The sequence below is a fragment of the Argentina silus genome (genome assembly GCF_951799395.1).
Source record: "Argentina silus genome assembly, chromosome: 14".
NCBI lineage: Eukaryota > Metazoa > Chordata > Actinopteri > Argentiniformes > Argentinidae > Argentina > Argentina silus.
The window spans coordinates 1,053,790-1,080,305 of NC_139668.1; the positions used below are offsets into that span (position 1 = coordinate 1,053,790).

Below are 26,516 nucleotides of genomic sequence, written 5' to 3' on the forward strand. Positions count from 1 at the left end.
TCTCACCCTCTCCATTTCTCTCTCATTTTCTCACTCAATCTCCCCACTCCCTCCTCTTCTCACAGCGGCATCTCCAGTAATGCCAGCAGCCTGTTCTTGGGACAATGGAGTCTTCTTTTCCTCCCTCACCTAGCCTCCTCTCTTTCTCCCAGCGGCAGCACCTCAAGTGGAGGCTGGAGCCTGCCCTAGCCTGTTCCAGGCACACCGCCCCCCCCCCTCTCTCCCTCCTTCACTGTCTGTCCTCCAGTCCTTCCCCCATGGAGCCCGGCTCCACTAACAGACTCCTTCCTGGTGGGGATGTTGCCTGTGTCTCTGAGTGCTGGTGTTCTGTCGGCTCCCATTCCATCACTGAGCGGAGGGGAACAGGGTGTTTGATACGGGTGCTCTGAGCACACTGTCACTCACTCTCTCTCTCACTCTCTCTCTCTCTCTCTCTCTCTCTTTCTCTCTGCTCATCACAGAGACATTCAGAAGAAGAAAAAAAAACACTACAGGCCTTTGAGGCAAAGCCCTGCTTGGAGCTGTAGACATGTTGATGGGCGTGATGCTCAAAAAGAGAGAAGAATCGTTGAGAATAAATGGATAAGGAGGTGGGAGTGGATGGATCAATATTATGATAAGACGTTATTTTGAGATGCAATGTATGCACTATGTAATGTAGTGTTTGTTGGTACAGGTGACAGGCTATAATACAAATATGTTGGGTGAGCTACTCCAAATGATTGAATGTGAAATATTTTTGGAGTAGCTTTAATGGTCACAGGCTCTATTGTATTATGGGGTGTTTGATGAAAGCTGTACCTTGCTCTATTGTATTATGGGGTGTTTGATGAAAGCTGTACCTTGCTCTATTGTATTATGGGGTGTTTGGTGAAAGTTGTACCTTGCGTTAGTAGCTGCAGAGTCCTCACTTCCTCTCGGACACGCAGCTGCAGGACTTGTTGGAGGATGTACTGCCTCTGGGCCTCTTGCATGATGCCCATTCGCTCCAGCTTCCTGTCTGTCAATCTCATCAGGGCTCGGCCTGGACACACACGCACATAGAGACACACACACACACACACACACACACACACACACACACACACACACACACACACACACACACACACACACACAGTTTGGAAAACTGTTTGGGATGGAATCACCATTCATATTTCTGTACCTCAAGGTGGCATACAAAATAACAGCATAAAAGGGTTTTCTCTCTCAAAGGGGACTTCAGGTAACTTTTGTTACAGCAGGGAAAAAACATCCATGATATAAAAGTTGAGAGTGAAATACTGCCTATTTTTTCCATTTGCATTTTTTGTATCAATGCATAAAGTACACCAAGGTGACTCTATTCTCTTCCATGGAGAATACTTTCAGTGAATGGTATTCAACCTCTTACCATCATATTGATATGCTAGCAGCTTGTATTGAGTCAAACAGAGTCAAAATCCAATAACACTCTTATTTTCAATTAACATCATTTCTCTACATAACACACTTTTTACATTTCTATCTTCTGAATCCCATAGGCCCCTTAATTTTTGGACCCTGATTTCAAATCTCTAATCTAATCTCCGTCAATATAATTTCTAAAATGGAATTTTGGTCGGTGATAAAAAGCTGAGGAAGTACAATCTAATTAATTACGCTCATTATAAAGCCCTTTGTAGCGTGCAGGACTGTGAGCAGATAAAAAATAATTCAGAGCGATTACTATGCATTAGCCGGACCCCTGTAGATCCCTCCCTCCTTTCCTCTAATGACTCGGGGGAAACGGAATGCTCCTGATTGGCTCACAGCCCGTTAACTTCCCCTGGTTTATGGTCTCACAGCGGGGCTACAGTGGTCTGACTGTCACATGCTCTCTCTTCCTCCTATCCACTCACAAAATCGTTACTGCAGTCGGGCCATTAAAGCCTGGCTACAGATCTGTATGTGCTTTATCATGGCATGGCATTGATGACAACAATAGTCTGAGGGGTTATGGTACATGCAGCTCTACAGATCTGAACAGTTCATGTAGCACATTGATAGTTTTGCTGGTGGTGGTAGAATCATGACCTCTGACCATTTTGTGTGTGCGTCCACCACAATGAGAAACATATGGCTCTCAAATGGCCCGGCAAAGTCCACGTGTACACATTGCCAGGGGCATAGAGACCACTCCCCCTTGTCTTAGCCACTCCCTATCGGACTTCTGCTCTCCCTGGCAGGACATGCAGGCTCCAAGCCTGGCCACCAGACGTGACTCCAGATGAGTGACTTCATCCGTAGGACCCCAGGGTGCTCTCTGTGTAGTTCCTCCAGCACAGGACTGCGTAGTTCAGCTGGCACAATGACCCGCATTCCCCACATGAGGCAGCCCTGTTGAACAGTCAGTTCATTCTGTCTACTTATGAAGGGGGTTAGTGCTGCCGAGCCCCTACTTGACTGGAGAGATGTTCCCCTCATCACCATCTCCCACACCTGTGAAAGCACCGGATCCCTCTGTGTCTCCCTGCCAATGTCCTTACAACTGATGGGCTGAGTCAGGTTTGTCCCTGTGGGTGACTTCAAGTGGATAGGCTGTCAGCATTACAGTGAAGCTCTGCTTTCCTATACTGAATGTGGTAGTTGTGGGCTGTGAGGATCAGGGCCCACCGCTTCAGCATGGCAGCAGCCAGAGATGGAGTACCCTGGTGTGGCCCCAGTACTGTAGTCAATGGGCGGTGGTCTATGAGGAGAGTGAATATGTGAGAGAGATATTTCTTAACACCAAATACATATGATGCTCAAAACCTGTGTGTAGTTTTTCTCTGCTCTTTTTAAGGTCCTTGAGGCAAATGCAATGAGCTTTTCATCTCCATTGTGCAGCACATGGGATAGCATGGCGGTGCATCACACGCCAGTCTGATGTTGAGCTTTGGGTGATAGTATGTCAACACGTTGTGTGACACTAGTCACTCCTTTGCACTCCTAAGGTGCTGGAAACATTCCTCAGAGATTTTGGTCCATATTGACATGATAGCATCACGCAGTTGCTGCAGATTTGTTGGCTGCACATCCATGATGCGAATCTCCCGTTCCACCACATCCCAAAGGTGCTCTATTGGATTGAGATCTGGTGACTGTGGAGGCCATTGGAGTGAACTCATTGTCATGTTCAAGAAACCAGTTTGAGATGATGTGAGCTTTGTGAAATGGTGCGTTATCCTGCTGGAAGCAGCCATCAGAAGATGGGTACACTGTGGTCATAAAGGGATGGACATGGTCAGCAACAATACTCAGGTAGGCTGTGGCGTTTAAACAATGCTCAATTGGTACTACACAAATCTCAAGTTGAACCTGAAAGGAACTTGACACCATAAGCAGTCAGTCAGCTCAAGTGAGATCTAATCAGTGTGTGTAATTCACAACAGCTGGAAAGAGATTTGATCCGACGGCAGCATTGGAGTGGCTAAAGAATGTTAATGGTGAATCGGACTCTGATGAAAAGCCTGCTATTATCAGTGCTGATAATGATGATTACAATGATACCGATTCTAACTACGAGCCTCAGGTTCTGCGCAAAAGAATTAGAACAGAATTGACTGAGCCGGTGTCACCTCGGCCCCCGGCGCCTCGGGCTCCACGCAAAAAACCTACAACAGAACTGGCTCAGCCGGTGTCATCAGGATACGGCAGTTTGGATAGAACAGTCTGCAGGCAACAACGCAAAAGGTAGAATTGCATCACATAATGTCATTATGGAGACGCCAGGGCCTACAGCTTACGCAAGAGGGAAAATCAACAGCGCACTTGACAGTTTCCATTGTTTATTTGACATGGAGATGTTGCAACAAATCAGAGACCATACTAATGTTGAGGCGCACTGGGTCGAAGGAGACAATAAATCAGGCCAGTGTTTAAAAGGTTCATACTTCCATCTTGAAAGTGGTCTACCTCAATGCCGCTGCTGCAGCAGACACAAATTGTGAAGACATGTGAACTGCTGCTGAAAGCCACCACAGGGTGGTGACTAGAGCTGTGAAGGATGTTTGAAATCCATCCCTCTATTGGTATTATTCACTGACAGTGCTGACATATAAATAATATGAGAGAGAGAATGGTTTTTGATGGTTTGCTGTATCAGCTTTCCTTATCGAGTTTATTATCGTGAATTACAGGGATGAAGAGTGGAAATGGTTTAAATACTTTGCTTTTTATGATTTAGTGTCATTTCACATGAATAAGCATAATAAACAGAGATCTGAGCAACACAAATCAATCACTTGTATGGGCATGCCTCCTATACACTCAGTGGTGACATTTCAGATAAACCTGTGGTATAATCATTGGCGCTAAAATTCATAATCATAATCTGGACAGCGGGTCTGGGAGAAATGGTCTGGTCTTTTTTTGTGCTGGCTGCTCTTTTTGCAGTATGCTTTTCATTTAGGAATACATGCAATAGAATGTAAAGATATTTGTGACAATGTCTATACAGATCTTTCCATGATCAGTCTGGCGCACCCATAGGTCTATACCAACAATACTGCACATCTCATGGTCTGCTCTCACACTGCCCTCCCAACTGAACTCTTACTCTTCTCTAAATCCCTTGTTTGTTTTGTAAACTGGTGTATATTGATCCTTTCATTTTTCACCATTGCTTTATCGTGTCTATCTTAACGTAAAGTGTTGCAATACTGTGTGAAATGCATCTTCATTAGTTGCCTACAGTAGATAACAAATTCACTCTGAGACAGGATCACACCTCCCGCCAACCCACTCGTACTGTAGATCGCTGATATTACCCATTCAAAACAGACTCCCTTTGTCTGGAGAAATTAGACTATGGACCCGCCCGCTTCCTCCATGGAGCATAAACATTCATTTTCTGACAAGGATTTCCCCCACTGACACTGACAGTGCATTGTAAAATGATATGAGTGAGGTTATTAAAAAGTTATTTAAATAAGGCGTGTCCGCCTCTTTTTTTTACGCTCACCATGCGCACACAAGTGCACCATAGAATGATCTTTGAAAATAGCTTCTCAATACATGCAGCAAAATGGAAAATGCGCACGTATGTCAGCTTCTAAGTTTCTTTGAAAAGCACCCTGTTAGTCTATGAGGGCTGCGTAGTCAACACAATAATATCAGACAAACTGTTGTGGGAAAGTTTGTGTGAGTTAAACTGTGGGATGGAGGGAGATAGACACCTGTTCTTTTGTACTGGATATTTTTTATGCTAATTTCGGAGCATTGATCTTTGACCATCTATAGGATGGGTTGCCGCTAGTTATATCTATTTCATTTGTAGGCTATGTCTGGTCGCCGTAGCTTAGCGCTAGATAGAATGCACCTTGAAAACAGAAAAACGTCTATTTGGCTCACTTTCTCATTAATCGCAAACAAACCCTCAAACACTTGAAATGCTTTCAAATAATAGTTTCAAATAAAACAACATTTTTAAATAATTAATGGCTATACTGTAAAATGTGCACTAATATGTTTGCACTACTAACTGTGACAAGGGTCGCAAAGGGTCATCTTAATATATTTTATATAGCCTACTCTACCTCTTAGTTCCATGAATGAAATAGCACCAACTAACAATGCTTCGCTGTACTGGGTAACAAATTAGATACATTTTTTTAGATAGATTTTTAAGAAGGTACCCCCCCCTATACTACACTACCCCCCCTATACTAACCCTAACCCCGAGACCTCTTCTCCCCTGCTACCCCCCTGTACAAGTTCTCTCCTGCTAATAAAATATATTTAAAAAAAAAAAAGAGGAAAAAAAATTAGCCTACTGGCATTACGACTGCCAATGGCCCCTGGTGTGAGCATTGATTACTTTGTCTTATGATGACTGTTGGATAGATGATTCACTTACTTAAACAAATGTATTGTTGTAAGTCGCTTTGGATAAAGGCGTCTGCTAAATGCCATAAATGTAAATGTAATGTAAATGTGTACTGCACAAGGTCAATGGAATTGGTGAGCTTTTGGGAAACTGACGACAGGCCATGGAACCGCTCCTGTGAAATTATGCAATTCCTATGTTTTGATCATGAGACCCATGCGCAAGGAGACAGACAAATGTGTACATACCTTGATTGCTTCTTTATAAGCCAGGAGACAACATGACTGTTGATGAGCAACTGTTTCCAACAAAAGCTTGGTGCTGCTTTACACATTACATGGCTAACAAGCCTGACAAGTTTGGCATCAAGTTTTGGTTAGCCGCCGAAGTGGACACCAAATACATGCTGAATGCATTTCCATACCTGGGGAAAAATGCATCTCGGCCAGTGGGTGAGCGAGTGTCTAAGAATGTGGTGATGAAACTGATGGAGCCTTTCCTGGGCAAAGGATGAAATATGACCATGGACTTGGACAACCATGGACAACTTCTTCACATCAATTTCCCTGGCAAGCAAGTTGATTGCAAGGAAAACGAGTCTCGTCATAACCTCGTCTGATCCTATGGACAAATAGAGTCGGAGACTTTGTCATATATATATCGAAAACAAAAATGACCCTGCAAAGTCACAGTAATAAAATCCTTCTTTCGCTGACTCCCCTTTGACGGGCATGAAATATTTCTCTTGCAAAGTAATTTAACAATAAGTTAAGGGAAATAGAGAGCTAACTTTGACAAAATCCAGAGTTGGAGTGAAAGTTAGCTCGCAAACTTCCATAGATCCCTTGCGTAGTTAAAAGTGCCTTTATTTTATTTTTTTGCAGAACTAGGAAAGCCTGGTCTCAATGAGGTTACCAGCCGAACTATAGAGGCTTCACTGCAAGGTGCAAACCACTAGTTATCCTCAGGGATGAGGATGGTGATGTTACAGTTTGATAAAGGTACCTAAAAACCCTGCAGAAGTCTGGAAAAAGGTATAGTAGATAATACATATAATCATGTACCAGACTTATTGCAAGAGGAAAGATTGGAGAAAAAGGATCTGCCCACGATTTACAGCATACCACCTCATCTGTGAAGCATGGTGGAGGGGGTGTTATGGTTTGGCTGACACTAGAACTGGCTAACTTGTCTTAATTGATTATGTAACTGACGGCAGCAGCAGAATGTATTCTGAAGTCTACAGCAACATGTTGTCAGCTTGAGTACAAGCAAATGCCTCCAAATGTATTGGATGGTGCTTTAACATACAGTTAGACAATGACCCAAAACATACTTGTTATGTATGCAATTGATATTGCCTTGTTATTGCCATGCATTAGGTGGCGCTCTACACACACTGTTAAGTGCAATTGGTAACAACGTCCCGGTGTTAATAAAGCAGATACCAATGCCTCGACCTGCGCTCGCGTGTCGCTCTCATGTCAAGTATATGGGAGTGAATTGCGCTGGGAATGAATTTTAGACAACAAAAACATCCATGCTAAATGTGCAAAAGGGCACATGGCTAACACTAGCTCATCAAGTGCAAGTTCAGAGTTGGAGCTAGGAGAGTTAGCAGAAAAGCCAGCACGGCAAGCACAGCCACAAAGAGAACAAAGTAAAATAACAGCTACCATTGGACATATTGATGCCTTCAATGAGACTGTGGAGCTATGGGCAACGTATATTGAAAGATTTGAACACTTTGTAAATGCAAATGACATAAAAGATGAGAAACGAGTGTCAGTGCTGCTTCGTGTTATGGGCATGAGAACATATGGACTGCTGCGTAGTTTAATTGCACCAGCACGGCCCGAAGACATGACCGGTCTACCCGCCTCCACCATCAGACCTCTGCAGCTCATCCTGAACGCTGCCGCTCGTCTGGTGTTCAACCTCCCCAAATTCTCCCATGTCATGCCCCTCCTCCGCACCCTCCACTGGCTACCAGTAGCAGCTCGCATCAGATTCAAGACCCTGGTGCTTGCCTACCAGGCGGCAAAGGGAACAGCCCCTCCCTACTTGCAAGCAATGGTTAGCCGCTAAACCCCTGCATAATCACTCCACTCTTCCACCTCGGCTGCCCGCCTGGCACTGCCGCCTCTATGTGGATGCAGCGGCCGCACCACTCAGTCACGGCTTTTCACTGTCCTGGCGCCCCGCTGGTGGAATGAGCTTCCCACCACTGTCAGGACTGCAGAGTCACTACCAACCTTCCGCCGTAGATTGAAAACCCATGTCTTCAGACTACATCTTAACAGTCCTTCCTAAAGACCTCTTCACCCCCACTACCCCCCTTGTACTAACCCTAACACTTGAGACCTCTTTACCCCTGTACAAGTTCTCTCCTGTTAATAAATAATTGATGTTTTTTTTGTTTTTTTAAATGCCTTCTGGCATTACGACTGCCAATGGCCCCTGGTGTGAGCATTGATTACTTTGTCTTATGATGACTGTTGGATAGATGATCCACTTACTTAAACATATGTATTTGTTGTAAGTCGCTTTGGATAAAAGGCGTCTGCTAAATGCCATAAATGTAAAAAATTAAAAAAATGTTAAATGACCTTTCAGCGCATTGTGGCTGAACTACAGGCCCAATTCTCTCCAAAATCACTCATTATAGCAAAGAGATATCATTTTCATGAACAGAACCAGGAAGAAGGGGAGTCACACAGTATGTAGCAGTTTTGAAGAGACTCGGAATATTGTGATTTTGAGTCGAAGCTGGAATACGCACTTTGGGACAGATTTATTTGTGGATTAAAGAGTGAAGCTACCAGAAATGGCTATTGACGGAGGCGGCTCTCAACTTTCACAAAGCAGTGGTAATCGCTGTGTCAGTGGAGACAGTCGCAAGAGAAGTGCAGCTCCATCAAGGTAAACAAAGTGACTCTGTCCTCTCCCAAAACGAGACATAAATGTAAGAGATGTGGGAAAGCAAATCATACAGTACAGATGATGACTGCTGGTCCAAAGACCAAATTGCCATAACTGTGGGAAGAAAGGCCACATAGGGCGAATGTGTAAAAGTAAAAAGAACTGTGAAAGAGGGGGAAAAACCGAGATTAAAAGAGGAACATTCAAGCGGCATGATAAAGAAAAAAAGAGAAGAGTGCATTGCTTGGAGGTCACGTCACGTCACGCTGGGAATTAATTCAGCGTTCCGGGAAGCAAAGCAGTTACTCGTCTCACAAAAGGTATTGACTCACTATGACCCTAAGCAGGCCATCCGGCTCGCCTGTGACGCATCACCCTACGGGGTAGGTGCAATCATTTCTCACGTCCTGCCCAGTGGTGAAGAAAAAACCCCATCGCCTTTGTGTCCAGAACTCTCAGCAAGGCAGAGCAGAATTATGCCCAGATCGAGGGGTCAGCTCATAATTACACCATCGAGTACAAGAAAGCCGAGTTTCATGCTAATGCAGATGGACTTTCACGGCTGCCACTCGAAGTGAAACACAAAGACAAAGTCGACACTGTGGAGGTATTCTGCACCCAACAGGTGGAAACACTGCCCGTCAGCAGCAGGGAGATACGACGAGACACCATGGCTGACCCCACAATGTCTACTGTCTTGGACATGGTAACAACACGATGCTTCCCAGCAGAAGATGACACCAGAAGTGAGCTATCACCGTTCCTGGGCTGACAAAACAAGTTCACATTCCAGCAAGGATGTCTGACGTGGGGCATTCGGATGATTGTACCTCCGAAGCTCCGCCCCCGTGTGTTGGCAGAGCTACACGTCGCACCCCCAGGTGTGGCAATGTTGTATTTATTCATGTCTCTACGGCCTTTTTAATGCTCACTCCAAAAGTTTGGATTTGAAATCAAATAATTACTACGCAGTTAAAGTTGAGATTCTCAGCTTTTATTTTATGGTTTTTGTGTACATATTGGTTTCACCATTCAGAAACTAAAACACTTTTTATGCATAGTCCCCCTATTTTAGGGCACCGAAAGTAATGGGACAACTGGCTTGACAGGCATTTTTGGTAAGTTAGGTGAGTTCCGTCACATGATTTGTGCAGTCATAAGAGAGCTTTTAATGTCTAGTTTTGATTCTAGGCTTTGCGTTTGCCTTTGGAGTCTGCTATTGGTGTCTGTCAACATGAGGACCAAAGAGAGGTCAATGAAAGTCAGGGAAGCCATGATGAGACTAAAATATATCAGTCAAAACCTTAAACCTACCAAAATCAACAGTTTGGAACATCATTCAAAAGAAAAGAAAAAAAAAACTGGTGAGCTTAGCAATCGCAAACATGCTGGTAGACCAAGGAAACATTCGGATGACCGAAGAATGCTCACCATAATTAAGTAAATCCTCAAAACAACCCACAGATCAGTAACACTCTCCGGGAGGTAGTGTGAATGTGACAGAGACTCCCATCCACAGAATACATCGCCAGCCAAGCTAAATAAAAAGTGTTGTCATTTCTAAATGGTGAAACCAATACATAACCAATAACCAATGTATTGTGTACTGTATGTACACACATACCATAAAATAACAATAACAAACACAACACTTACATTTTTAAGCGACTATACCTTCACCAAAAATTAATATTTTTCTTAGAAAATTTACTCATGGCATCTCTGGACATCTTACTCATCCTTTTGACCTCGTACAAGACTATTTCAGAGGAGCAGAAGTTCTGTTTTTACATGATTTGATTTCCGCAAGTTCTCTAGTTTAACCTCATAGTAATTGTATAGAGCCAAAAAATGCTTCACTTTCCCATTACTTACACAGGGCACTATGAGAGAACACTTTCTCACCAGTGAATAAACAGGTGGTAGAAGGAATATTTATTCATCAGAAGAAAACCATGAAAGAAGATAGCACTGTGTGTGTGTGTGGACAGTGAAGATGCCTCAAGATGAGAGAAATTTTGAGACCTGCCAATTCTTGTCATTGGTGCCAACGTGCCTCTCTTTCCACTAGCAGCCGAGCGAAACGCTTCTGTAAGGAGTCCAAACTGTCTCTCCACTGCAGTTCTGAGTCATTGACTCCACAATCCCACCAAGCCACAGCAGGGAATTTATCAAACCACAGTTAATACACAGAGCAGTGTAGCATGGCCTGACAGAGAGAAGAAGATGACTGAGAGAGAAGAGAAGAGAGGAGAAGATGAGATAAGGAGAGAGGAGGATGAGAGGGCTGCAAGGGGATTTATTAAAAAAAGAGGTGAGAGGAGAAAATGAGCAGAGGGGAGGTGTAGAGAAAGAGGAGACCTGAACCCAGCAGATTATCGTAGTAGCCATGGCGCACAGACTATTCACACACAAGCAAACACACTTTGGCCACACAGTCTCTCTCTGATTCTGCCCCAGCTAAGGTAACAGGGATTCCATTTCTATCTGAATAAGTGTAATAATTTCCTTTCCCCATGCCCTGTCTATGATGGGAACACTGCCAGACAACAAAGCTCTTTTTACTTCATCTCCTGTATCCACTTATCTTTGGCCAATTGACTGAGAAAATGATTTAAGGCACTTCAGCTTCAGTTGCAGATTATTGATTGGATTTAAATTTCACTCCCACTCTCAGTTGGTCTCCTCTGAAGCCAGTTGGCTGGCTGTTATAAGTCTGCCCTCTCTCACTGTCCGCCTGTGTTCCCAAACCTGGGAATTTATAACTAACTCCTTCTCACCCACCTCTACCCAGCAACTGATTTCCTGTGAGAAAATGGCTATTCTTCCCCATGTTTGGTACAAACAGAATATGCGCATACAGCATAGAAGTGTGCATACAGTACTAACGCGAATTCATATATGTACACAATAATATAGTCAGCTCTCTCTCTCACACACACACACACACACACACACACAAAAGCAAAAGAGGACACATACACAGACCCACATTGTGCACCTACTGAATACACACACACACACACACACAGACGAGGCCTTCCCTGTGGGATCCGTCCCCTTTTGCATGTGAACCAAAAGCCATGCTAATTATTGCTCCATGGTGCAGCAGAGGGTGAGGACAGGAGCACAAAAGCAGCAAATTAACCTCACTTTCCCTCCATTTCACAACTCTCTCAAAATGGCAACACTGAACCTTAATGTGTTTTAAGAGCTGGGCTGTGAGCTGCAGATAGGGGGGAATGTTCTCCTCAGGCGAAACCTCCACACAAAACATATTTCACATAACTTGAACACTAGTCGTTCCAAACAGAGATCCACGGGCGTGTGAGACACTTTATAATAAAATAACTCTGCATTGTGAAACAAAAAGTCCCGCTCCTTCCCTGATTTTCCTAAATGTCTGTTTTTAACATAATAGCGTTTTTACAAATCCAAAATCACACTTAGAAAAAAAAAATCAGGAAGCATTTTCATGACCATTACACCTTTTATGGCCAACATCTCCAAGTCACGTCCTGTGATTAGCATCTGCCACAAGCACAAATGGTCCATTGAAACTAGCCTAATCCTCATTTTGGTGACTCGAAACTGACCTTACAGTTATGAATGGCTTACCCATTTCAACTGTAATGGTGATATCAGTAACATAGACAGACAGACAACAACAGTTATTTGCATGATAAAAGCAATTACAGTGCCTATAGAAAGTCATCATACCCCTTTGAAATAGTTACTATATTTATCGTACAGCCTGAAATCAAAACCCATTAAAAAAAAAAAACTTTTTCCAGCTTTATGTACAGAATTTAGCCATACAACATCAAACTAATGAAAAAAAAGGCAACAGTTCTGAAAATTTATAAAAAAAGAAAAACAAGAATAACAGGGTTGGAAAAGTCATCAGTCCCCTGATTTAATACTTTGTAGAGCCACCTTTTGCTGCAATTACAGCCATCAATCTGTTTGGATATGTCTCTACTAGCTTTGCACACCTAGATTGGAGAATATTTGCCCATTCTTCCTTGCAGAATTGTTCGAGTTCAGTCAAATTCCGTGGCGAGCGGCGATGGACTTCTCTCTTTAAGTCCATCCACAGATGTTTTTATCGGATTTAAGTCAGGGCTCTGACTTGGCCACTCAAGGACATTCACCTTTCTATCCTTAAGCCACTACGTTGTTCTTTTGGCGGTATGTTCAGGATCGTTGTCGTGTTGGAAGGTGAATGACCTGCCCATCTTCAGCTGTCTAGCAGAGGGACGCAGGTTGTCCTCAAGAATTTGGGTGTACTTGGCAGCATCCATTTTCCCTTTAATCCTGACCAATTGCCCAGTCCCCGCTGAAGAGAAACATCCCCACAACATAATGTTGCCACCACCATGCTTCACAGTAGGTATGGTGTGTTTTGGGTGATGTGCTGTGTTTGGTTTTCGCTTGGAGTTCAGTCCAAAAAGTTCAATCTTAGTCTCGTCTGACCATAAAACCTTTTTCCACATGGCAACAGAATCTTCCAGGTGTGTTTTTGCATAGCACAAATGAGACTGAGTGTGGCACTTTTTCAGAAAAGGCTTCTTTCTTGCTACCCTGCCATACAGGCCAGCTTTGTGTAAAGCTTGTGAGATTGTTGTCACATGCACAGACAGACCAGTCCCAACCATAAAGACTTGTAAGTCCTTCAAAGTTGCTTTTGGCCTCTTGGTAGCTTCTCTGATCAATGTCCTCCTGGCTCGGTCATCCAGTTTGGATGGACAGCCTGATCTAGGCAAGGTGTTGGTGGTGCCATACGCCTTCCACTTCTTAATGATGCTCTGAACGCTACTCAGAGGGATAGCTAAAGCCTTCTAAATCTTTTTGTAGTCTTCACCTAACTTGTGCCTTCCTACAACTTTATCCCGGAGGCCTTTTGAAAGTACTTTTCCAACCATGGTGAATTCTTTGCAGAACCATGCACTTCCAGTAGTGGAATCCTCAAGAAACAGCTGGTTTTATGTAATCAAAACCACTACAATTGATGTCAGGTGGGGGGCAATTAGCCTGGTGTTTGATCTGGAAGTTGATTGGTTGCACCTGAGCAAGTTTTTAATGGTATACTCTAAGGGGCTGATCACTTAACCAAACCAGGTATTTCACTAATTAATTTTTAATAATTGTCCAGAATTAAAAAATAAATAAATAAATCACTTTGATGATGAGGGTTATAATGTGTACATACAGCTCAAAAAAGTTAGATTTGATTTATTTTAATTTCCAGGGTGTAATGTGACAAAAGGTAAAGATTTCACAGGGTATGATGACTTTCTATAGGCACTGTACATGTGAATAGAAGGCCGGCAGCGCGCATCCAGTCTGTGAAGACACGTACCCTTCATCACACCTGTATTTCAAAAAGTAGGCTTATTACATTTGTTTTATTAAAGCCATAGTTTTGCTCTCAGTCTACTAAAACGTATTTTTCTCCACCTGTATGTGTGTGTATGTAGGCCATAGTAGCCTATGTGTGTCTGATTGACGATAAGGGCACAATATCCACGTGCAGGAAGATGGACAAATACTTTGGTTAGTAATGAGGTCCCGGGGCTTTTAGTGTTAAAGCAGCTGTGTGTATCCTCTGGGTACAGTATAAGTCTCACCAGTCTCTGGTCCTAAACAGCACTAACTTCCAACACGCAATGAGCAACACATCCTTGTCAACATAACATCCTACAGTATATGATTAAGTGAAACTCAGCAATCAATTTGCACCACAGTTTCCTGCAGTGAGTCCTCCTATTACTCACTAATTGTTGTGTAGGCCTTAAGATCATTCTGCACTCATTGGTATAACACACATTAGAAACTCTGACCGTGACAGCAACTCTCTGGCTGACCTGGGCAAACACTACACAGCATAGCTTGTGAATGGGTCTGAGACTCTGAGATCCAATGAGATGCTAATGCCATTCCAGACTGTGAAGAAGAGGGGAGTTATTATAAAGTGTATGTGGTCCTCCTCTGTAATGAAGCTATGCACAGCAGAGAGACAATCAGCAGCACTCAGCATGAGGCTGATTATAAATCACAGCACATCTACAGTATCTGATCGGCCACCACTACCCAACAATCACTGTGCCACTTGTAACATCACGATGAATCAACGTGATCATATCCTCCAGATAACTAGCACTCCTGCTAACTTCTCATTACAGTGCATTCGGAAAGTATTCAGACCCCTTCACTTTTTCCACATTTTGTGATCTTACGGCCTTATTTTAAAATGGATTACATTTTTTCCCCTCATCAACCTACACACAATACCCAATAATGACAAAGCCAAAACAGGTTTTTAGAAATGTTTGCTAATTTATTAAAAATAAAAAAATGAAATAATCACATTTACATAAGTATCCAGACCCTTTACTCAGTACTTTATGAAGCACCTTTGGCAGCGATTACAGCCTCAAGTCCTCTTTGGTTTGACGCGACAAGCTTGGCACACCTGTATCTGGGGAGTTTCTCCCATTCTTCTCTGCAGATCCTCTCAAGCTCTGTCAGGTTGGATGGGGAGCGTTGATGCACAGCTATTTTCAGGTCTCTCCAGAGATGTTCGATCGGGTTCAAGTCCGGGTTCTGGCTGGGCCACTCAAGGATATTTAGAGACTTGTCCTGAAGCCACTCCTGCGTTGTCTTGGCTGTGTGCTTAGGGTCATTGTCCTGTTGAAGGTGAACCTTCACCCCAGTCTGAGGTCCTGAGCGCTGTGGAGCAGGTTTTCATCAAGGATCTCTCTGTACTTTGCTCCGTTCATCTTTCCCTCGATCCTGACTAGTCTCCCAGCCCCTACTTCCCCACAGCATGATGCTGCCACCACAATGCTTCACTGTAGGGATGGTATGGGCCAGGTGATGAGCGTTGCCTGGTTTCCTCCAGACATGACGCTTGGCTTTCAGTCCAAAGAGTTCAATCTTGGTTTCATAAGACCAGATAATCTTGTTTCTCATGGTCTGAGAATCCATTAGGTGCCTTTTGGCAAACTCCAAGCGGGCTGTCATGTGCTTTTTACTGAAGAGTGGCTTCTGTCTGGCCACTCTACCATAAAGGCCTGAATGGTGGAGTGCTGCAGAGATGGTTGTCCTTCTGGAAGGTTCTCCCATCTCCACAGAGGAACTCTGGAGCTCTGTCAGAATGACCATTGGGTTCTTGGTCAACTCCCTGACGGTGGCCCTTCTCCCCCTATTGCTCAGTTTGGCCGGGTGGCCAGCTCTCTGTGTTCTTGGGGACCTTCAATACTGCAGAAATATTTTGTACCCTTCCTCAGATCTGTGCCTCGACACAATCCTGTCTCTGAGGTCTACAGACAATTCCTTCGATCTCATGGCCTGGTTTTTGCTCTGACATGCACGGTCAACTGTGGGACATTATATAGACAGGTGTGTGCCATTCCAAATCATGTCCAATCATTGAATTTACCACAGGTGGACTCCAATCAAGTCGTAGAACATCTAAAGGATGATCAATGGAAACAGGATGCACCTGAGCTCAATTTCGAGTGTCAGCAAAGGGTCTGAATACTTATGTACAGTTGTGTTCAAAATAATAGCAGTGTAATTAAAAAAGTGAGTAAAGCTCAAAATCCTTATAATAGTATAACACTGCACATTCTATTCCAAATCAAAACATGAAGAAATGTATCAAATTTGTTATTACTTTACAGAAAGTGAAGAAAAAGGAATATTAGGCTGTTCAAAAAAATAGCAGTGTCTGCATTTTTCTTTACAAACTCAAACATTTACTGTATAAACTGAAAAATGCTTGAAGATTTAGCTTTCCTGTGAATCACTGAACTAATATTTAGTTGTATAACCTCTGTTTCTGAGAACTGCTGCACATCTGTGTTGCATGGAGTTGACCAACTTCTGGCACCTGTGAACAGGTATTCCAGGCCAGGACGATTGGACTACATTCCACAATTCCTCTGCATTTCTTGGTTTTGCCTCAGAAACAGCATTTCTGATGTCACCCCACAAGTTTTCTATTGGATTAAGGTCCGGGGATTGGGCTGGCCACTCCATAACGTTAATCTTGTTGGTCTGGAACCAAGATGCTGCTCGTTTACTGGTGTGTTTGGGGTCGTTGTCTTGTTGAAACACCCATTTCAAGGGCATTTCCTCTTCGGCATAAGGCAACATGACATCTTCAAGTATTTTGATGTATCCAAACTGATCCATGATCCCTGGTATGCGATAAATAGGCCTGACACCATAGTATGAGAAACATCCCCATATCATGATGCTTGCGCCACCATGCTTCACTGTCTTCACAGTGTACTGTGGCTTGAATTCAGTGTTGGTTGTCTGGCAAACTGTCTGCGGCCCCTAGACCCAAAAAGAACAATCTTGCTTTCATCAGTCCACAAAATGTTGCGCCATTTCTCTTTAGGCCAGTCAATGTGTTCTTTGGCAAATTGTAACCTCTTCAGCACATGTCGTTTTTTCAACAATGGGACTTTGCGGGGGCTTCTTGCCGATAGCTTGGCTTCACATAGGCATCTTCTAATTGTTACAGTACTCACAGGTAACTTTAGACCTTCTTTGATCACCCTGGAGCTGATCATTGGCTGAGTCTTTGCCATTTTGGCTATTCTTTGATCCATTCGAATGGTAGTTTTCCGTTTTCTTCCATGTCTTTCTGGTTTTGGTTGCCATTTTAAAGCATTTGAGCTGAGCAGCCTATCATTTTCTGCACTTCTTTATATGTTTTCCCCTCTCCAATCAACTTTTTAATCAAAGTACGCTGTTCTTCTGAACAATGTCTGGAACGACCCATTTTACTCCGATTTTCAGAGAGAAATGCACTATAACCAGCATGTACAACATTTGCTGCCTTCGTACTTAAATAAGGGCCACCTATGTGACACCTGTTTTTTCACAGAATGAATGACCTCACTAATTGAACTCCATACTGCTATTATTTTGAACACCCCCCTTTAATGATTCAATTACACAGAATCAGCAGCATGCATGTCATGACTGTTGGGTCTGTTGGTTTTCTATTACTCTACTACAACTACTAGTAAATTATTTGCCATGTAGAAATATAATTTCTACCAAAAACAGTGATTGATCTGATTAGTGATGTTGGACTGCTATTATTTTGAACACAACTGTAAATGTGATATTTCAGTTTTTTATTTTTAATAAATTAACAAATATTTCAAAAAACCTGTTTTCGCTTTGTCATTATGGGTATTATGTGTAGATTGATGAGGAAAAAAATTAATTGAATCCATTTTAGAATAAGGCTGTAACATTACGAAATGTGGAAAAAGTGAAGGGGTCTGAATACTTTCCGAATGCATTGTATATTTACACTTCATAGTCCACACACAGTGCTGCATCTGACCACTCAATCACTCACTATCAATAGCGGGCTTTCCATAGCGGGGCTTACGACGTGTGTGCCAGTGCGTGCCAAGGCCAATTGCTTTTCCACAGTCACTCCCGGGCTTCAACAGGGCTTACTCCAGGCCTATTCAATGCTTAAAAATCTGGCTTTTAAACTTCTACCCTCTGGCCGTGATGAGGCTGAACGGGGCTAGGGGTGCGGTTTAGAGTGAGTGCGGGATATTGTTATTGTCCAAGTGCTTTAATTGGCTAGTGAATTTGGTGAGTGGCAAGGATAATTCAAGTTAGCTCGCTCTAACTACACAATCGAATGAATTTGAATCGCGCTTTTTACAAATACAATTGTCAAAGTGCTTAAGTTACAAAAACCTTTTGGGAAACCAGAGGATTTGATGTGTTGCTACTAGTGTCTCCATAGTTTGCCACCTTACAAACTGTAGAATGTTAACAAACTGAATGATCACACTGGGCAGAAAAACCCACTGTAGAAATTCAAACAGGCTTGTTCACTAGGCTCGGGACACACAGGCTTTGAGCACTAGCTGGCCGCTAGTAAGCCTTAGCACACACTGGCACCCCTTCCAAAAGCAGCTATTGAGGATCAGTGTGATCCTTCAGCATTCTCTGAAGATCATTCTTTACTGTCCTATTCCTGCATTCCATCTCTTAGATCCAAGAGTCACCTTATCAATAGCATCACTGATTATGATTCCTCCCAACTGTGTATAGCCAACTGTTCTACAGATTGGTCATTTGCAATAAGACCATTCAGGTATCCTATCTAGGTAACACACAGTGATGGTCAACGGTGCAGTCATTTGGAGGCTGAGCATTGACTGCAAGCATGTAGCCTCTGACTTTATGTCTCCTCCTCTGAGAGACATCAGTATGGTTATATGACAAGGTCTCACTGCCTGTGGGAATTATTGTCAAATTTCTAAAGTGCTGTTTAGGCCTATTGCCCAGTGGTAGGGTCATTTAAATGGTGTTTTTCACCTTTTATCCTTTTCATGGCTCATCAAATATACATTTGCTACCCTGTATGACACCCAACAAGGGACATTCAAATCACCATCACTAGAGCATGAACAAATGTAATTTGTAAATGGAAAGATAAACAGAGTTAGGGGAACAAGTAGGTTTTTGTGCAGCCCCTTGCAGTAGCTTGTCAACTTGACAAAATGTGTTTTGTCAGGCAAAAGCCTCCACTAGGCAGTTAACCTTCCAAGTGATGCATTTGCAATCACAATGAGTCCTATGATGCATCCAGTAGAAGAAACTGCTATCCCCTTTGGGGTATAGGTCCATATCCTCACTGAAGGTGAGAGGAGCTGGCTGCTTCCACTTTGACTGACATCTAAACACCTGCCATGTAATACAACAGTAACTCAGTACCGTAGCTGCCTTTTATCTACAGCTGCATCTAATTCCTCTCTTTGTATGCCGTCAGAGAGCGCATTGAATTTCCATGTTCTAATTCGATGCACTCCTTGACAGGGAATATAATTTAATCATCGCCCGCCCCTTTCTCTCCCTTTTGATTACATATGTCGGTGCACCTTCTCCACTGATTACACCTACGGTATCTGCAAATGTGTACTTAACTCATTTACCATGCCACGCTCTTCACTCGCAAAGACTCTGTCTTTGTAATTACACAAGATTAGGGACTAATATCTAATTATGCCTTAATATGCTTTAATGCATTTTTAATGACAGCTCGGTGTTAAAGTCAAACTTGTGCTGTCTTTCAGGAGTGCAAAGGGAATCTTGGCAATCGAGGCTGGAGGCGGATGGGAGACATTGATTTTTTTGGCTGTAGTTCGGAGTGCTGGCAGGGAGGCGGCTTTATATTGAAGTCATCCGAAGTAAAAATGTTGCACCAGCCCAGAGATGTAAAATATCCAGCTCACTGTCAAAGGGGGACATAAATGTGCCTGTTTAAGTTATGATTTGGACACAATACCGTTTAATGATTTGTTACTTCTGAAAGGATGACCAATGGGCTAAAAAAATGAAAACAAGTAGTATTGACATTTGAAAAGTGGTTTGATGTTCGGTTCCTGTTGAAATATAAAAAAAAGAGAAGTACTAGAGTAGAGTAGCTACCGCCTTCTCCTGGTCCTCCAGAAATAGAAAAGAGACAGTCAGCCATCTTCCATTTCCAAGTCACAGGCAGCTAGAGTTTGACAAGGCATTCCATGAATAGATATTCTCAGTTGTGTGTAATGTATTCCTACACTGTAGTGTTTGTGCACACAAGATGTTTTGTTTTAGTTTTAATACAATGTTACATTCATAATTTGTTCCTATGGTTTATTCTAACAGAATAAAGAAAGATCAGCCTGATATTTCAAAGATTGATTGTGATGCAGATTGTTTTGTGAGCCCGATTGGTATGGCTTGGCCTGTTTTAATTGGATTCTGTTAATTAATGGTGGATGGGATGACTGAATTACTTGCATGTTTTATCCATATCATTATCCCTAATTGGGCTGGTAGTTAGCTCTTTACTAACTCCTATTATCCTTATACCACAACACCTCACAATTCAAGAGATACTTAATTCAGCTAAGCTAATAGTTCTGGCTAAATTGAATCCATCTGATAAATGGATCACATGATCAGTAATATGTTTTTACGATTATGTACGTTAAACATCATGTATCTTTTATCCAATTAAATACAGTGATGACATAGGACAAGTGGGAGTCCGCTAGCTAGCGTACCTTCAACTACATGTGAATGGAAGGTAGCATTTTCCACTTAACGGAACACCACTGCAAGAGCATCATGGGTGAAGTGCCCATTTGCCAGTCATCATGAGCGAGGGCGTCGGCAGTCGTAAATAAACATTCTAATGTAATAATTTGTGCTCTGAGAGGTTGAGTGCATGGCAATTAGCCATCTTGTCATTATGCAGTGGGTCGTTATGCAGAGGGTCGTTAGCGTGTGGGTGACCTTGAAGGGCCTCGTTAGGGCGATGATTGACAGGGCTACTGTGACAGTGGCAGAGGCAGATGGAGGACCGGGGGCGCACCTGTGATGTCATGCTGCTTGAAGGAGTCGCTGTAGATCTGGTGCTGGTTGGGACAGTGCTTCTTTAGCCACTTGCACACGTCCTGCTGGGTCCACAGGGCCACGGGCTTGGACAGCTTCACTATCCCCGGCTGTGGGTCCAGAGAGAACACATAAAATAGACCACAATAAATGTTATTTACAGTATGTCATGTACTTTACAGTGCACACTTACTATACTTACATATAAAAAGATGTATTTGTATCATACTGTAGCATTGTCCTGATAACATACTGTCCCTATGTTAGTATATACACACTATGATGCACTATGTACAATCGTAAAAATCGTAAAAATTACACCATTGCAATGATTCAGCAATATTGATTGATGTGCCTCACTTGACACTAGTGTAACAGAAGTAAAAGACGATGCCACATGTCAGGCAACAAGGAGACCTGGGTAACACGATACACAACATGCAGCTACGGTGTCTAATCCCTCAGACAGTCAGTCTGCGTACTGCTGAAGAACACTGATTCAAAAGTGCTGGCATCCCTTCATTTTGATTGAGGGGCTACTAAAATTACAAACACAGAGAGGTGGTTAAAATTTCACATCCACTCCCTCGCACTCACGCTGGCATGGTGGCTGCTGCGTGGTGCTGCATAGCAATACAGCATGCCTCCATCTAGGCCAGCAGAAAAAAACAAGCACCCACAGCGTTTTACCTCTCTGTGCCTCCCTCTCCGTCTGTACCGACAGTAGCTGTCTGAGCCACTGGGGGTGACTGTGCTTGGCAGCATTGGGGGAATGACAGAGTACAGACGATGTGACTGTTTGTAGGACCACATAGACCCTGAATCTGCAGGGAGGCAGGTCCAACACTTTAACCTTTAAATACACCTCAGCTCAATGTGAATTAACCCTGACTACCAGCCTGGGCATAGAGGGGAGGGTTTAGCCAGAGAAGCTACCATGAAAGAGAGAGAGAGAGAGATGGGAGGGAGGAAGGGAGGGAGAAAAGAGATAGTAAGAGAGATGGAGGGGAGGATATATGAGGGGTGGGAGAGAGTGATGCAGTTGCTTATTGGTTCTGCTCGCAATCCCGTTGAGGAGTGAGTGTGCATATGCCGTCATGGGGTATGATTATGGGGTTTGACAATGGAAAGGGATCTTTTTCTAGAACAGTTACTAAGTCCATAGTCATCTGTGTATTACATTGTGTAGTAATAGAACACAGAGCAGAGTTTCTTGTACAAGGCTGCGCCTGGCAGCAACGAAACACAGCGGAAAGAAAAGCTGAGGAGAGAAAGACAACAGAGGGGAGTCATGAACAAGAATACTTTGGGCCAATTAGAGATTTGAGTGACAGCGCTGGAGTATGGGGCGAGAACAGCTAGCTTTATTTCAAAGAAACACACACATGCACACACTCACACGCCTGCACGCACGCACACACACACACACACACACACACACACACACACACACACTGTACAAACATGGTCTAGCACAAAACATTGCCCTTCTGTCCTTGGTGTAATGTAATTAAAAGCCTTGTACAGTTCAGGTATTTCTCATTAGAGTAGGGACAACAAAGAGAGAGGTAGAATACTAAAAATAAAAGCCAAACATGGAAAGCCATACAATAGACACCAAAAGAACAGCAGTAACATCCAGTAGACTTGGTGTTATGAATAGTGTTGGTGAGCAGATGGGAGACTAGGGCATTCCATATTAAATATTTCAGGTAGTCTTAAATAATTTCAGTATAACTTGCATCAAATAAGAAACTAATGAAAAGGTATCACAGGAATTACAGTATCGTTGGAGTAGATACCACATTCCAGAGACTCACAAAACAGAGGTTTCATTAACGTTCACTGTGAATTCACAAGAACCTTGTACTGCACTCAGAGGCCTACCCAGGTCAGCATAATTATGGCCCTGACATTCACAAATACATAGCACCATCTAGTGAGTAAAAACATAAACAGTACCATTTCAGTAATATGCAATTTTTTCAGCATGGAAAGGGATTGCCATTAGCATCATGTTGACTGACTGAGTGGGTATTTGAGACATTGAACCTGAGTGTCCATCTCCCTTTCTCTAGCACTAAGTTAATTAACAGCTTTGGCATTGCGGCAGCAGGCATCGCCTCACTGTTCTTCTCCCCTATGAAGCAGAAAGGCAAAGAGAGGTCTCTGCGTTCATTATTCGGTTACGTGTGGGGATGAGGCCGTCTGGACAGGCATGGGGAAATGCGGACAGCCAGGAAGAAATAACACCATCTGCTGAGTGAATTATTAACCATTTTAAAACACCTCAGGTTGAAATTGGATTTACAGGCAGTGCAGACTTCATGGGCCACATCAAAGAACATAAACAATGCCTTTTCATTCTCTGACCTTGAGAGTCAGTGATGCTTTACTCAGGGCAATATGAGTTGGAAAGCACGATAATACCTTGGGCATGATATTGATTTAGTAGTGTGGAGTAGATAATTAGCACTTTGTTTTGGCAATTCTTTAGTAAATAAATGCTGGTGCTTCAAAATAGCCATGTCCATAATAGCCCTTCTTTTAAATTCAGAACTACAATTTAAGATGCTAAATTAGTATTGCTTGTATAGTAGTATTGAACTCAAATGACTACCACTGTGTATTATGCAAGTTTGAAAATGTGATCAATGCATGTCTTACTCCATGCCACTGACAACTTTACTAAATAGGTCTTAGGGAGAGTTGACAGATAGTGGTTAGGTAACACAACTCACATGATGACATTTCTGGATTCATATTGAGGATACCTAACAGTGCAAAGATTCCTCTGTATTAACAACAGACCACAAACTAGTAAAGAAGTTCCAGAAGTTCCAAGTTTGTGGGCTTGTAAAGTCTTATTTTGCTAGTAGAGAAAAGTTTAAAGATGGTTTGGACGATAGATAGATAGATATATTTGCTGGGTAGTTGAAAGAAAGTGAGAGTCTTATTATGGTAACAGATAAAGTTAAAGATGGTTTGGTTGGTTAGAGGATGAGGGTTAGGGTAAGGGGTTAGGGTTAGGAGGAATGGTTGGTTGGTCGTTGGTTGGTTGGATAGATTAATTGATAGATAGATAGATAGATAGATAGATAGATAGATAGATAGGAGCCAGGGGTACTTCAGTGGAGAGGGTAAAGAGTTGGTTGGTTGAGTGGTTGAGAGTGGTAGAGTTGGTTGGTTAACCAGATGAGAGTTTTTGGCAGTTACAAAAAGCTTAATAGTTTTAAAAGTTTAATGAAAGCTTTTATCAGGGTTGATGATGTTTTTCTGGGTAGTTGAAAGAAAGTGAGATAGGTTGTGTGATTGGATGGATGAATGAATAGATGAAAGAGAGGATCAATAGATAGACAATTAAGAGGTTAATCAGTATGGGTTTTACTGAGTGAAGCAGTAGTGACTGGTGAAAGGATGATGGCTAGGGCGTTGAAAGGTTAGGACAGATATAAGGTTGGAAATAATGTTCTATTATATATATATATATATAGGTTAGTTCAGTGGAGTGGGTAGAGAGTTGGTTGGTTAAGTGGTTGACAGTGGTTTCAGTGGGGTAGAACTGATAGCCAAGAGAGTGCATTGTTGTGTAATCATTCTAAGAATGTGTTCTGCAGGTCTCCTGTTGTTTACATTTATATTTTTGCTGAAGTAAGCCCACCTAATAATAATAATAATAATAATAAGTATGAGTAATACAATACTTGTACTTGCTGAAGCAAGCCCAGTAATGAACCTACATTGTGATTTAAAGAGTGATTACATCATCAGAAAGGAACAGGCCTCCTGAATGTACCCTGAATGTCTATCAGCATTTCAATGGTGTGTGAACACAGTTCCAGGAAGGGATATTGGCAGCTGATTATCTGTCATTCCTTTCTCCTATCCCTTCAGAGACAGAGACAGAAACATTCCAGGCCGCTGTCCAGACAACAACATAGCATTCTATTTTTGGAGAGGAAATAAAAGTAATTCTGCACTGATAAAACCTTTAATTAAAGTGACTCATGAAATGTTGTAATGGTAGTTTGGCATCCATAATTACTCAAGTTAACTCAAGTTAGGAGCCAGAATAGAGGTATTCAAGTGTGTGAGGAAATAATATTTGAATCAATTGACTGAACCAGTGTACTGTATCAATGACAAGTTGGATTTAAGTATTGCCATAGCAAAGGATGGGACCATTAATACCATGATAAAATGTCAGATTAACCTACAAACCGAATCTAACCCAGCATGCACAAGAGAGTGTTTGGACCAGACTTGGCTCTGCTCTTACCCGTGAGAGTTCTGACTCAGAGACGGAACGGTGGGGTGGGGAGCGGCGCTGGTAGCCGGGGCTCACATCCTGGTAGGTGGGGCTGTCATCATCCAGCATGGTGCCCTGGTCCAGAGGCTCCTCCTCCAGGTGTGAGGTCACGTCCTCAGTGCACATCTGGTGATCGATCCCATTCTGGCTCAGGTTGCAGTGGACAGCTGGGAGAGTGAGAGGGAGGACGACAGGCAGAAGGTCAAACACACTGATGACATACTGTGTGGACATTTGTACTACTAATCATCCATTTGGTGGGTCACCCCACCATTTTGTTTGGTAAACAGCTGAGGGATGGGGCTGGAGAAATGTAACCACTCTCAAATTCATAGACGGTGAGCTATGGATGCAAGGATTGACCATCCATGAGATCAAAGGGATAGTTTTAACAATGCTTTGAAGCTATACAGTGTTTGTTTACATTGTTTACAAACAATGGAGTAAAACAAGATTTTATTTTGGGTTCTGATGGGGTAAGACATTTATAAGCTCATGAGGCACTAATAAATGAACTTAGCATAAATTCAGGCGGGACACTTTAAGTCGAATGGTGCAGCCAGGTGATGGACAGCTGATTCACATGTATGCAAAACATCATCACATGTCTCAGGGTATATGTAATTATGGGCTCCCTACTTATATTATTTTGTATTTTATGTTGTTTAAATTTCAGGCAGCGAGCTATACAGAGCAGAGCCATTCAATTTCACCAAGCGTAAATGTATTACCATTTTCTTAAACATGATTAATTTGATGAAGTTATAGTCTTCAAGAATCAAAATCCAAAAATGGATTTGCCAATCCTATATTGCACCAATCCTATATCAACCACCACTCCATTCAGACACTCGCATCATGATTTGGAATTCTAAACAAAACTGGAATGGGATTTTACTCTAGATATCAGAGTTTTGTTACTTTGTTTAAAAAAAAGTACATCTTTGTGACATCTTTGACAGCTGAACATTTGAGAGTTGGATAAATAATCTTTTATATATTTCAATAAGTTGACATTTT

The 26,516-nt window shown here is 42.6% G+C and overlaps 1 protein-coding gene across 5 annotated transcripts in view; it reads right to left on the reverse strand.

Moving 5' to 3' along the window:
* The window catches only part of samd12 (sterile alpha motif domain containing 12), a 101,508-nt gene that overhangs the window by 48,799 nt on the left and 26,193 nt on the right, over positions 1-26,516 (reverse strand). For all 5 annotated transcript variants that reach the window (XM_083685206.1, XM_083685207.1, XM_083685208.1 and 2 more), the window contains 3 exons: positions 25,467-25,663; positions 21,168-21,297; positions 884-1,024 (listed from right to left, as the gene is read on the reverse strand). In XM_083685206.1, coding sequence (XP_083541332.1) covers positions 884-1,024; positions 21,168-21,297; positions 25,467-25,663 — 468 coding nt within the window. The remainder of the gene's footprint in view (positions 1-883; positions 1,025-21,167; positions 21,298-25,466; positions 25,664-26,516) is intronic.